The 15331-nt window shown below is 41.1% G+C and overlaps 1 protein-coding gene across 6 annotated transcripts in view; it reads left to right on the forward strand.

Moving 5' to 3' along the window:
* PCNX2 (pecanex 2) overlaps positions 1 to 15331 on the forward strand; it is a 281732-nt gene that overhangs the window by 110776 nt on the left and 155625 nt on the right. For all 6 annotated transcript variants that reach the window (XM_079900242.1, XM_079900240.1, XM_079900241.1 and 3 more), the window contains 2 exons: positions 5198 to 5307; positions 7112 to 7208. In XM_079900242.1, coding sequence (XP_079756368.1) covers positions 5198 to 5307; positions 7112 to 7208 — 207 coding nt within the window. The remainder of the gene's footprint in view (positions 1 to 5197; positions 5308 to 7111; positions 7209 to 15331) is intronic.

The following is a 15331-nucleotide window of genomic DNA, read 5'->3' on the forward strand; positions in this document are numbered from 1 at the left end:
CTGTGCACAGTGAGCTGTACAAGTATTTAGGGTGGTGTAAGATACAGTGCACTGAACCAGGGCTTGGTCGGTCTTGCCACCTTTGGTAAGTCTTTGCCATTCTCCCTGTCTTCTTACTTGACCAATAATTTGGTCCAGGGGTGAGGTTGGCTCAGTTATGAGATCTCTTCCAAATCTAAAATAATCTTTCCGGAAGATAGCATGGTTTTGCAAACTTTGGCATTCTAAACACGAAAAAATAACTCATGTATCTATCCAAATAGTCCTTCCTATCCTTGCTTCCCTGAGAAATTTGCCTCCTATTTTATATATTATGTAACTGTATCTGTTGAAAAAATGAACAACGTTAAGAACTTGGAACTTGAGGGGATTTCCAGTAGTAAGCCTAAGAGGATCCTGGTGGTCTGCCTTTTCACAATCTGCCCAAGCTCAGGTGAGCCCCGGTTCTTTCTAAGAAAGAGTTGTGTGAAGATCTGAGGTTGAGGGAGAAAACACACAAAGCCACACCTGGAATATGGATTCCTTGCGATCCTTCACCCCATGCTTCTTCTTGGAAGAAGAAGTACGCCATTCTGGCGTCACCTCACTTTTACATTGTTGAAGAAAATATTCATTCCTTCTGTCCTGTCCCTGCGGCCACAGTGCTGTTCATTCATGTCTAACAATTTATCTTGAAGCTATTGGTTATGCTCAAAGAAATCACATGTATGGAAGGATGAATGTAGACTTTTACTAATACAGGACAGACACCAGAAGGAATGCAACAGATTAAAATAACAAATGAGAACTACCCCTAATAAGGTCTGTCAGTTCAGAATGTGCACCTTGACATAATAATATCATATCTTGGCAAGGTCAGATTTGCATTTTGTAGAAGACTTCCTGTTTTCTTATTTTCTGTCTGTAGTACACAAACAGAAGGATATAAAGGATCTACAGAAATCATTGTTTTTCTCTTGGACTCTCAGAGAAGGACCCTACTAAAGGTCAATTCTAATTCTTTTCAGGAAATGTGATTTTGTTGCAGTCCTCAGTCCTCTTATGTATCTGCTCTGGTCTGAATGTTTGTGTTCCCCTAAATTCATATGTTGAAATCCTAACCCCAAAGATGATGGCATTAAGAGGTGGGGCCTTTGGAAGGTGATTGGGTCATGAGGATGACACCCTCGTGATTGGTATTAGTGCCCTTCTGAAACAGGCCAGAAAAACGCCCTCGCCCCTTCCATTATATGAAGATATGCCAGCTGTGAACCAGAAGGTGGATTCTCACCAGACACCAAATTTGCTGGCACCTTATCTTGGCCTTCCCAGCCTCCAGAGCTGTGAGCAGTACATTTCTGCTGTTTATGATATCATATGTCTATGATATTTGTTCTAGCAGCCTGAATCTACTGAGACAGTATCTTAGTAAAGCATATAGTCATAGCAAACATTCATTGAGCATTTTAGACTGGCTACTAAGTATTTTACACACAATATTTCATACAATATTTACACCAACCGTAAGCGGTATTATCTAAGATAAGGAAACTGAGGCTTAAAAGCTTGCGTAGTATCTTTGTGCTAATAGTCAGCAGAGTTGGGATTGAAGCTGGCAGTCCTAGCCAGAGCCCATGCTTTGAACTACTGCTCTGCACTGGGCAAGACCAACCTTCTGTGTCCTGAGATACCTAAATGAAATGATGCGTGCGGTTCCCTTCTTAGGTCTGCATCATAGAGTGAGGCAGTGATGGGTGCTCAAATCCAGAGCATCAGCTCCATACATATTCACTAAGGGCCTTTCAGGGCCTGGACCCTGCACAGGGTGCTCAGAATACACTGGGGTGAAACAGACGAGTCCCTGCCGTCAACGGGCTTGACCAGTGGAAGGATCATGGGTTAATCACACAATCTTCATACAGATCTGTAGTCACAAGCAGAGATAAATGCTGAGAAGTAGAAGGGGGACAACGTCCCTCTCCTCTAACCCCAATGGGAAAATATCTGTTTCCCATTAGATATTTTTACCTTCTCTTCCCTTTTCTACCAACTGCTATTTTAGTAGGTAATGAGGGAGGGTCCCTCAGTACTAGGAGGGGTAGCTGCCCTTTCACGTTTGTACTGCAGGGATTTAATTAAGTAGAGAATAAATGAGAGAAGAATTAGATAAGGGGTATTGGGTGAATCAAAGTAGGTAAACTTAATTATTTAAATATATTTAGTTTGGCTTTAATTTATTCTCTGCAAAGACCATCCATCATGGGCGCTCTTTCTTTTCCAATTAATAAAAAACGAACATCGACATACTGCTTTGCAGTGTGCAAGGCCGTTTCAAATCTCATCAAGGCATTGCAGCAATATTTCAAGAGAGTGTCATTGTCACCTTTTTTACAGAAGCAGAAGCTGAGCCAATGCGAAGTTAAGTCCCTTCCACAGAATCATTCATTCCAGGAAGTGATGAGCCTGGAATTCACTTCCGCCGATGCGTATTCCCCTGACTTTTCCTTTGTTCCGTGCAGGGACCATTATTTCCATGGTCATGGTTACTAAATCCTTCTCATAGTGATTTTTTTCTAGTGTTTGCATTTTTTTATGGGCTGCATGTGAAAGGAAGCCCTCCGTCTTCACGAAATTGTGTCTAAAACATGCAGCAGAGGCAAACGCAGAGGAAACAGTGGGAGGAAATAGCATTTAGCAGGTTTTTCTCTTTCGGAAAACTTTTTGGCTGTGTTTTTGTAACAGCCAAGTATGAAATAAAAGGGGAGAAGCTGCAGGTGGGCGTCCGGGGCAGGGAGAGGAGGAACAGACGTGAGGATGGCTGGGGTCAGCTCCATCCACCCACGGCACCCCAGAGCCCAGCTTGGTCCTCGGGAAGCCCCTGCAGGGGAAGGACTGCGTTATCCACGTTTCTTCTGTGCGGGGCTCCACTTAAACGCCAATCCCTGGACTCGCTGGAGCCTCTGCTGCTTGCCTGGTGAGCACCCAGCAGCAGGCACCTCACCGTCCATCACCTGTCACACTTTATTACAGTTACTTATGTTCTTCCCTCCCCAGACACCTGTGCTGTCCTCCTCCGAGGTGTGCTGCTTGGTGCCTGACACATAGCAAGTGGCCAATAAATGTTTCATGAATGAACTTTCAAGAAACAATAAAATTCCCAAGTTCCAGAATAAATTGTCTGTTACTGGGGGTGCTGTTTGAATGAAAAAAATTAGTTTTCAGGTCATGAGATACCTTCCCTCTAATAGTCTAATCATTTCTGTGACATTTCACTGCCTGATACACATTTGCTCTAAGCTACTTAATGTCTTCACCCTCTTTTCTTGCTGAAACATTTTTTTTCCGCACAGGTCATAGAAGACGGACTGGTGTAATCATGAAAACTGAAACCTTATTCTCTCAAGGACAGGTTGATGTGCCAACATTGGTGCCAAGTACAGGGAAGAGATGCAAACTGCCCCTCTGCAGGGAATCCAGAGGGGGCAAGTCCTACCCATGCCCATAACAGGAGTGAGATATCTTAAATGCTGAAGAAAACGTGTTTAACGATGGTTCTGATGCAAGGGGAGAGCTTTTATCTGCCTGGGAAATGAGGGAGACAGCACCAGGCAGGTGGGACTTCTTATACTGGGCACTGAAGCATGGGTAGGAGTTCACCAGGCAGTGGAGAGTGGACTAGGGTCAGAGTGGAAGAGCTCTCTGGGCAGATGCAGCTTTGTGTACGAAGGCAGGGGGGCCAGGAAGCAACACATCTTTATGGTTTTGCTGCTGTGCTTCTACTAAATGTGCAGAAGGAGGCTGAAAAGTTGAACTAGGGCTGGATCCTAATTGGCTTCGCTAGCTTCCTGTGGAGTAGATTTTTTCGGTAGGCAATGAGGAATCACTGAAAAATACTGAGTGAAGGGCAGTTGTGATTGATTTGCCTTTTATGGGTAGAGGACCACTCTTTTGTGTTGTGGAGGGTGAATCGTGGAGTCGGTGGAGTGGGGAGGGATATGGAGATTGCAAGATCTTCCCACTATGAAGCTATTAACAGTAGCCCCGGAACAAGGCAGTGGATGCCTGACCCAGTACGATGCAATGAAAGGAAGGGCAAATTGGAGATGCATTGAAAGATGTATCAGTAACACATTAGGACCAGCTGACTGTGGGGATGATGGACAGGGAACAGCCCAGGACAGTCTGGCTCAGAGCCCTGGGTACCAGTCACCAAGAAGGGGCTGTGTTGAACCGTCTCATACCAAAAGCTTAAAAAAATGGCCCAGCATACAGAAAAGTACCCTTGCAGCAACCCCTGCCTATGTATTATTTTCCCTTTCTAAAGAAGAGGAAACTAACACGATGCTCAGAGATGTTAAGTAACTTAGCCAAGGCCACACAGCTCATCCCTGGCAGGACCAGAATTCAAATCCAGGTCTGCCCAGCTTGAAGCCCATGCTGTGAGGAGGTGCTGTACCCACGGGGGAGGGGCTGCCCCACGTGACAGATGCACTGGCTGGTGAGGAGCCTCTTGCAAGGCTGGTGGGCACCGAAGGAGAGAATAGAGCGCCATGGCTTTCCAGGGTAATGGGGGGGAGGGGGCCTTTGCATTTAATTTTTTAGATTTTATTTATTTATCGATTTATTTTTTTTGTGGTACGTGGGCCTCTCACTGCTGTGGCCTCTCCCACTGTGGAGCACAGGCTCCGGACGCGCAGGCTCAGTGGCCATGGCTCACGGGCCCAGCCGCTCCGTGGCACGAACCCGTGTCCCCTGCACTGGCAGGCGGACTCTCAACCACTGCGCCACCAGGGGAGCCCTGTCTACTACCTTTTGAATAAATAAACATTAAATAAACATTAAGAAATACAGTTTTTATGTGATTATTATTATATTTAATTCAAAAGAGGCAACACATGTTTAATGCTACATCTTATAAAAATCCTAAACTGAATTTCAGAAAAGGTGATGTTAATGTGTTTTCATAAATGTGCACCATTTGTTTCAAATGTACCCCCGCCCCCCATGGCCAATCCCTTGTCAAAATCCATGCTTGCACATTCACAGGCTAGGTTTCTGGGGAGCCAGCAGGTGCTTGGATGCCCGTTGGCAGGAGTGATCACAGGACACTGCGTCCACCGGCTGGACCTCAGGGACACCTGCTAAGCGTTTTCTAGATGCGATCCTGCTCTTCTGCACCCAGGCGTGGAGTGACTTGGCTCTCTGATCTTTTGCTCAGGAACCCTGGAGCACGCAGCACATCCCAGCACTGTTCTCTGCCTTCTGTGGCCTCTTGGTTGCGCTTTCCTACCATCTGAGCAGACAGAGCAGCGACCCCTCTGTGCTCCTGTGAGTAACGCGGACACACACACCACACACCGACACACACCACACACAGACACAGACACCACACACAGACACACACACACACAGACACAGAGACACACACACACAGACACACCACACACAGACACACCACACACACCACACACACCACACACAGACACACACACCACACACACACCACACACAGACACACCACACACACCACACACACACACACACACCCCACACACACACACACATACACACCACACACACACCACACACACACACAGCCGTCCCCTGGGCCTGCAGCCTTGCTCTCTCATCCAGAGCTCATGGTGCTTGGACTCTTTCCCGTTAAACCAGCTGGGTCCTGGGTGATGGTGGGAGAAATGCAGGCCGACCGGAAATGAATGAAAATCAGGGGTCAAGTTCTAGGGCACATATAACCCTTGCTCTGGTGCTTTTGGAGTGAAATTCGCAAGGCCAGGAACAGATGGCCTCTTGCACCCGAGCCCTGTCTTTGACTTTCCCTCGGTGAGTCATACGAGAAGCACCAACCTTCGCAAGTACCCTCTCTGGGTCCACAAAGTGGCATCACTGCCTTTATGCCAGGCAGCTGCCCTGGGGAGACTAGACTGGCATCTCTGAAAGGAAAAGTTTTGTTCTGTTGTGTTTTGCTCTTAGTGTGGCAGTGCCCTCTGGATTTAAAGTGAAGTGTGTGCCAAAGTTTTAAAAGGCATTTACTAATAACGCTTAGTCCCTTGAGAATATACTTTCCAGTCTTCCCTTGATCTGTTATCTCTCAAGTTTTTGATAAACATGCACTTTGGAACTGAAAACCCTTCATGTGATGCCGTAGTTTCAGGGACCAGTCAGTCAATCCAGTTAGTCAATCAATCATCTCATGTAACTTCTCCACACTTAACGGGAGATATTGACTTAAGATAACCATAACTGTTTGGGGGCCGAAAAATTATAATTTTAGGCCGTCAGGTACAGCAAGATGAAAGGCGTGGAAAATGGGGAAAGGTTAAATGTTGATAGCACAAATTTTCTTATCAAATATTGTTCTGTATTTTGGTCTGACCGAAATAGAGGATCTCCATGAGCTTAGCTAGCAGTAGGCAGTCGGGGGTACCGATACCTCCTGTGGTCCTCAACAGCTTCACAGTAAGTCCCCTACACAGGAACCTTCAAGTTGTGAACTTTTAAAGATGCAAACGTGTGTTCGCATTTCCAGTCACGTCAGGCGTGCGTGAAATTGCAGCTTGCCCTCCGTCTCCTGTTGCTGATGGACGATCCTTCAGCTCTGCCATCTCCCACCTCCTCTCCCTACCCCAGTCAGGACCTCTTCTTGCCTGTTCACTCGATACCCGCCCCAGTATGCCAGGTGTTGTACTGGACTACTGTACTTTTCAAGGGACTGTACTGTAAGATTAAAAATGTTTTCTTTATTTTTTTCTGTTTTTTATGTATTATTTGTGTGAAAATTATTATAAACCTATTACAGTACAGTCCTAGATAGCCGATTGTGTTAGTTGGGTACCTAGGCTAACTCTGTTGGACTTAGGAATACCCTCTTGGAACGGAACTCGTTCATATGTAGGGGACTTACTGTAATCAGGATGGAATTTGAAGTTCAACCGTTGTCTTTGTGGTCACTTGAACACGCACCTCTTTTTCTTTATTACGAATTATCTAAAGGAGAGAGCGCTGGCTTTTGTCATTTGTGAGTGTGAGGTCTAAGGTGAAGCTGTTTACCTCAAACCTTGCAATAGGCACATATTTTAAAAACTAAAACCCGTGTGTGTTTTTCCATTTTCAGGTCCTTTATTCAGTGCAGATTGCTTCATAAGTTTTTACATCAAAATCTGGAAGAGTTGGCTGCAGACCCTCTCCCCAAGAAGATGAAAGATTCTGTGGTGAGACATTTGTGTTGTATAATGTATGCAGGGCCACCACTTGACTTGGTGTGGAATAGACCATGAGCTGCCTGCCCCGTGTGGACCCTCTGAGCCTCTGGAGGGTGGATGCGGTGCACACCTGCCACAGGTGCTCACTTGGTCCTCAACTGATGCAGTTTGCCTGGATATTCAAATGAGCCCTGTTCAGACAATTCCGCCCACTGCTGGCCCCAAGCAGCAGGTGGGATGGGCGTGAAGAAAAGCTTGTCAATTAAACATTCAGCCAAACTGCATTCTTGATGTGCCCTGCCCACCCCACTACCACTCTCCTCTCCACATCCTTGCCTTAGCCTCGTGCTGAGCTCAGGGAACTCTTTCCTGGGTCTTTGGGTTCAAGGCTGACATCTGTAAATCCCTTGGGAGGGGCGCTTGGGCTTTAGACTTATGTCTGGGATGTTGCAGAAGGAGCCACCGTATTGGTTGGAGCACAGGAGAGGGAAAGGAAGGAGGAAAAGAAGGAAGAAAGAAAGAAAGAAAAGGTTGTGAAAGAATGATGCTTTCTCTGTTCACCAGGGAAATGGCTTGGAGCAGGTATATCTCTTTGGTATCAACGTCCAAACCTTAATAGTTTGAAAAGTAATGCTCATTGGTCACATAATCTCCCATTCGAGTACTGAGCTTGGAGCAGTCTGCTTGCCTCCCAGCCATGCTTTTTCTGAATTTTTAAGAATGACAGATCAAAGGAAAAGCAGTTAATGGGCTATTGATTGCGAGCGCCTCTAGGAGCCATGTCTCATTTGTCCTGGTCTCCACAGTATCTGTGCCTCATGGATACCCAGTACATTCCGTTGAATTTAGATGAGTTAAATTGCAATCCACCATTTCGAGACAATATGCAAGACTCATAGCAACATGACAGCATTTAAAAGAATTCATACTCAGACCTCTGTGCCTTTGAGTGTGGTTACAATTCAAGCGAAAGCACTGAGGCTTGTCTGTCACCAAAGGGAATGAAAACACAAATCACTAGGAATAAGGGTTCGTTAATTGCTGAATTAATTTTCTCCTTCTAGTTTTATTGAGGTATAATTGACATTCAGCCCTGTGTGATTGTGTCACAAAGGCTGAGATACACTTGAAAGCAAGGTGTGAGGTGAAGCTTCCAGAGCTGATGAGATGGCAGATAACAGAGAAGACATTTGACATCCAAAAGTAGCATCAACAACCTGACCTCTAATATTTACACCAGGAAACTTAGAGGGACGAGCTCAAACTCACATTCCCAGATGGATTTCTGTGAAAGTCCTGGGGGCCCGAAGTCTACCCAAGAGTTTCCCATGGATATTTGAAAAAACTATCCCCACAGATGTTCCTTGATTTCATGAATGATGAAGATGCTTTCTCATTTATTGCGGTAAAAATAATGTATAAATTACAATGAAATCTGACAAGAAATTTGCCTAGCAGACATTTCATTAGCATGATTAGCTGTGATGGGTTAGGTGTTGCCTTACTTGGTTTTAATATACTTTGAAATGCTTTGTACCATGTCGAGCGCATACCTTGTAGGTGATTTACTATGATGTGTGTGTTCCTCTCTCTGAAAAGTCTTCTCATCTCATTATAACATTTTCACGAGGCTCTCAGGTTCAGCTTCTACATTTTGATGTGTAACACCTTTCATGTCATCGTGCAGGGATGAAATTTCCCTCCTTGTTTCTGATTTTGTTTCTTTATGTCTCTCTCTGGCTCTCTTATTCTCTCTTTGTCTCTCTCTCTCCCTGTCTCTGTCTCTCTTCCCTTACATTTTAGTTTATATGAGAAACCCCTAGGGAGCCTCATTTGATCTGTTTTCCAGCCCTTCCTTCTATTCTGATCCACTTGGCCTGGGGCAGGGCCTGGGGATCTGCATATTAATGAGACTGTCCACCCAGGTGATTCTGTTCAGGGGACCCACAGACTGTGCTTTAAGGCACATTGATCTAGAAATGGAGATAACCAGAGCTCTGTCAGTGGGTTTATTCTATATGAGCAACACAGGTTATGCACACAAAGTTTATTACCACAGTTCAATGGTTAATAAAAATATAAACTTTCCACTAGTGGTTTGCCAGCTTAGTCGTTTTCCATATGCCTTATTAGCACGGTCTTTCCGTTTGTACCCTTACTCATTTTCATCACTTTCAATGGTTTTTTTTTTTTAATAGATCTTTATTGGAGTATAATTGCTTCACAATACCATGTTAGTTTCTGTTGCACAACAAAGTGAGTCAGCCATAGGCATACACATGTCCCCATATCCCCTCCCTCTTGAGCTTCCCTCCCACCCTCCCTATCCCACCCCTCTAGGTCATTGCAAAGCACCGAGCTGATCTCCCTGTGCTATGCTGCTGCTTCCCACTAGCTAACTATCGCATTCAGGTTTGTTACTTTCATTGTATCTAGAGGCAAACAAACAAAATTAATTTTTATCTGTATTATTCAGACAGCTTCTTTTAAACAATTGGTTGTATCACATAGATTTTTCCAGCCCCCATGCTGTCTAAATCTACTGGGTGTGTAGTGTTGGATCAGGGCTTCTTAAACTTCTTTTTAGGGTTGGAGCATGAAGTGTTATATAAAATGCCACAGTGGATTTAAAACATTCTGTGTACTAAGAGCTAATAGAGTTATTAGCTAATCATGCATGGATTTATCATTAAAATAGGCAACAAAACATTAATTTTATTGAATAGTGTTTTAGAAATTCTGGCTAGTGTTAAGTCCTGAAAGAGAAAGGCGTGTAGATTACATTATTACATACGTAAAGAATGCATAGAAAAGTTTATTGAAGTCGACTGTGATTAATAAGAGAATTCATAAATACCACCAGAGACAAAAAAAATCAGAAAAACAAGAGCATTCTAACATATCAGAAATAACATAGAAGATATAACGAAAACACGATTGAACTCATGATAGAAAACAAGAGCATTCTAACATATCAGAAATAACATAGACGATATAACGAAAACATGGTTGAAGTCACGATAGAAAACAAGAGCATTCTAACATATCAGAAATAACATAGAAGATATAACGAAAACACGATTGAACTCACGATAGAAAACAAGAGCATTCTAACATATCAGAAATAACATAGAAGATATAACGAAAACACGATTGAACTCACGATAGAAAACAAGAGCATTCTAACATATCAGAAATAACATAGAAGATATAACGAAAACACGATTGAACTCACGATAGAAAACAAGAGCATTCTAACATATCAGAAATAACCATAGACGATATAACAAAAACATGGTTGAACTCACGATAGCAACAAAATCTATGAGTTGATAATAGAATGATTTTTACAAGTAGTGTCAGAAATAAAGGAAGCTACAGCAGTCTATTAAAATGTAAATGAAGTTCTGAATAAGTGGTGATAAACAGACCTGATTTTGTATGGGAAGGCTGAAATTTCTTAAATGCCAATTCTTTCTAATAAATTTATAGGTTTACTGTAGTTCAAGAGAGTTCTGAAGGAATTATATTCACAACTTGGGGAAATAATTCTAAGGTTCATTTAGAAGTATAGCAGTTAATAATAGCTTAAAAAAATCTGAAAAAGAAGAATAAGAAAGAGGAACTTAGCACTTTGAGGTTTAAAGTACATTATAAAGATTGAGTAATCAGGAAAAAATATGAGACTCATCCAAGATTAGAGAATGGGTTAGTGAGGTCAGTAAAACACAGAAAAGAGACAAATTATTTATATGAATGGATTATGTGAAAATTTAATGTCACAATCAGGAATTGATTATTCAGTGTATGGTGCTGAAGTAGTTCTTTAGTAGTGGGATGTGAAAAAGAATTTCATGTGTTAATCCCTCCCCAGACACCAAGTTAGAGAGAGGGAAGGAGAGATCAAATGATACTTTTCCATCTCTGGTATTTTCCATCTCTGGTATATTGTTATTATAACCAAACTCTGCTGATCAATACTGAAAATTCTGAATAAAATACAAAAAAGTCTTTCTTAGGAGGATGGGATTAACACATACACACTACTATATATAAAATAGATAATAAACAAGGACCTACTGTAGAGCACAGGGAACTATACTCAATACTTTATAATAATCTATAAGTGAAAAAATCTGAAAAAAAACCCATATATACATATATGAATCACTTTGCTGTACACCTGAGATTAACATGACATTGTAAATCAACTACAGTTCAATAAAATAAAATGAAATGAAAAAATCTTTCTTAAATGTGACAAAAAACTGACAAAATAATAAGGAATTATCAAGTCAGAATTTAAGTGAAAAAGGGAACCTTCACATCTGCCTAACCAGGGGACCTTGAGCCTTGGTTTTCAGCCCTCCAACTGTGGGGAAGAGAAATGAAAGCCCAAGCCTGCCAAAGTGGGTGTCCAAGGGGAGACCATCTGCTCATCAACCTGGGACACTAAGGGCCCACTCTCAGTGGAAGAATGAACCAGAAGGAATCCATTCCACCCTCCACAGTGCCAGGGGAATGCAAGCAAACTCACTCCAAGGTTGAACAAAAGAATCATTTCCATTGATTTGCAGTACGAGTGCTAATATCTGGATGGTACAAACCCCCTCAATTTATGAATGTAGCTTAAAGTGGCCCCCAACTGGAAATACCTCATGACAGAAAACCAAAAACAAAAACATGAATCCTCTCTAAAGGATTCCTTCCTCCTAGGTCTCCAAGCATTCCCAAAACCAATTTTCTAAGGGATATGAGCAGCTTTCAATAAAGTTTAAAACTACACAGAAAAACAAAGAACCAGCAGAAATAGGTTTGCAAACACTTCAGATATTGGAAGGATCAGATGTAGATTTGAAACAACTCTACTTACTGTGTTTAAAGAAATAAAAGCCTTAAAATGTATAGACAACAGAAAATATATCAAATGATCCAGAATGTTTGAAAGAGAACCAGAGTGTCCTTCCTAAACAAGCAAAATGAAGCAATTAAAGTAAACACACACACACACACACACACACACACACACACACACACACACACACACGGGAGATTAGATATCTCTGAAGAGAGAATCAGTGAACTGAAAGATCAAGACAGAAGAAAGTATCCAGAATGCAACACTGATAGACAAAAAATTAGGAAATATGAAACAGAGATGCAGAGGCATGAAGGATGGAGTAAGAAGATATACTATATATCTAATCAGAATTCCAGAAAAAAGGGAGAGAGACTGAAGCATATAATGAATATTTGATGAGATAATATTTGACTATTTACCATAACTGATGAAAGACACTGATCAGAGATTTAAGAATTCTGGTGAGGGCTTCCCTGGTGGCGCAGTGGTTGAGAGTCCGCCTGCCGATGCAGGGGACACGGGTTCGTGCCCAGGTCCGGGAAGATCCCACATGCCGCAGAGCAGCTGCACCCGTGAGCCATGGCCGCTGAGCCTGCGCGTCCGGAGCCTGTGCTCCGTGACGGGAGAGGCCACGGCAGTGAGAGGCCCGCATACCGCAAACAAACAAACAAACAAAAAGAATTCTGGTGAATCATAAGCAGGATAAATTAAAGAAGAATCCACAATGAACAAAACATAGTGAAACTGCAGTACACCAAAGATACAGACCATCTTAAATTGGTTAAACAGAAGGAACAGATTACATGCAAATGAATGACAGCCTCAATGCTCCGTTATCAAAAGCAATAGTAGAAACCAGAAGACAGCTTGATAGATTTGAAGTTCTGTAAAGCAAGTAACTGCCAAGCTAGAATTCTATGCCCAGTGAAAATATCTTTCAAGAATGAGGACAAAATAAAAATATTTTAGAAAAATGCTGAGAGATTCTCACTGAATGTAATTCTGAAGGACAGTGTTCAACAGAAAGTGATCTCAGATGGTCTAATTTGCAAGAAAGCACAAAGAGAAGAGAAAGTGGCAAATACATTAGTAAATCTAAATAAATCTAAATAAATCTAAACAAACTGTATAAAACCGTAGTGAGTGTATGGTTGGCTTAAAAAATTTAAAGTAGAATTGAAATATGTGAGTACAATAACATACAAGTTTGGATGGGAGGAGAAATGGACTCCAAGACTTGAAAGTTCTTAGTCATGTCCAGAAGATGAATTAAAATATTGATTAAATTTAGACTGTGATAAGTTAAGCCTGCATGTTGAATTGTCTAGTATAACTACTAAAGGAATAGAAACAAAGCATGTAAGTTCCAACCCTGTATAGAAGGAAAAAAGGAATGAAAAAAAATAGAAGTTCTTCTAAGTAACAAAATATAATAGGACTCCTCTGTTACACTATACTTAAAAGTCAATTCCAGATGGATCACACACCTAAATATGAGAGGACAAATCCTGAAAGCACTTAGAATCATAATGAAGGAAATTATCTTTATATCAGCGTAGGAAAAAGTTTTTAAATAACACAAAAATTCAAACTCATTAAAATTATGACCTTTGATTTATCAAATAATACAGAAAAAGGACTTAAAAAATAAGCCACAGAATGGGGAACAATTTTTAAAATATATATAGTTGATAAAGCACTAGTGTCATGATGAACCATAAAATTCCTATAAATCAGTAAGAAAGCCATATATCTCAATTAAAAGTGGGTAAATATAAATGGCTAAAACATGACTATATATGCAATCTAATTACTAATCAGGAAACTCCAACCTAAAACCACACCGAGTTACCATTTCACACCAACCAGACAAAAAATTAAAGTTCTCACAATACTAAGTGTTGACAAAAGTGTGGCACAAGGGAACTCTCATGCACTGCTGGTGGTAGTGTAAATTCGTATATCTGTTTTGGAAGCAGTCTGGTATTATAAAATTGAAGCTACATACACACTACAGCCAGCAATTCTACTTCTAAATACATATTTACCCTGGAGCAAATCTTGCACATTTGTACCAAAATACACATATAAGATTGCTCATCATAGCATTTGTTCACAAGAGCCCCACACTGAAGCCACTGGAAATTCCACCCACAGTAGAATGTCCCCTTCAGCAAAGGAAAAGACCGTACTAGAGCTATATATGGTGAATTTTAACCACACAATGTTGAGCAAAGGAAGCAAGACGCAAACAGATACGTACAGTATGGTACCACCTGTTGGGGAGAAGTACGCAAACTAAGCTGCTTACAGTTACGAACATAAGTAGCAAACATTCATTTTTTTAAAGCAAGAAAATGATTTTCATCAATCAGGATAGTTGATAGGGAACCCCAAGAGGGGAAAGAAGGATTTATGATCAGGGAACCACATACAAGGGGCTTTTTGGGGGCTGGGAATGCTAGATTTCCTTCAACCAGGAGGTGGTCACTGAGGCATTCACTTTACAATTATTCTGAAATTGTACATACTTATTTTATACATTTTTCTGTATGCATGGCTTGCGTTTTTAAAAATGTAAAAGAAATTTTCAATAAAGAGCATGAAATAACATCATTTATTCAAATTCAAGAAAGCAAATGATTTTCCAGACCATGGAATCTATAAGATAAAAATAACACACACGTGCGTGCGTGCACACACACACACACAGATTTGAGTGCATAAAAATTTTTAATTTCTATATGTAAAAGGCAATAAAATGCAAATAATTTGGTAAAAATATTTGTTACGAATTTGATAAAAGTTAAGTTTCTTGTACCAACTACTTTTACAATTTGATTTTTTAAACTCTATAAGCAAATGATATTAATATATACATCTTATTTAGGAACAGTATTTAGTAGGTAAATGTATGAAGTATATTTACACTTATTATAAATAAAGAAATGCAAGTTAAAATAAGATGGCATTTTTTGTTCCACTCAATTAGCACAGGATAAATGAATGATATTGCCAATTGTGACAAGATGAGATCTCTTAGACATTGTATTTGTGTAAATTATTACAATCATCTGGTAAGGCATAATTTATCAAGAATTGTGAAATATTCGTAACCTATGAGATAGTAAATCTCTGTCATAGGTTTTCTAGAGAATTAATTCAAAATATGAAAAAAGAATTAGGTGCAAAAAGATAATGATTGCAGCATACTTCATTAGGGGAAAAAATGGAAGGCATCCTAATATCTAGCAGTTAGGAAAAGTTTGCA

Source organism: Stenella coeruleoalba (genome assembly GCF_951394435.1).
Source record: "Stenella coeruleoalba genome assembly, chromosome: 16".
Taxonomy (NCBI): domain Eukaryota; kingdom Metazoa; phylum Chordata; class Mammalia; order Artiodactyla; family Delphinidae; genus Stenella; species Stenella coeruleoalba.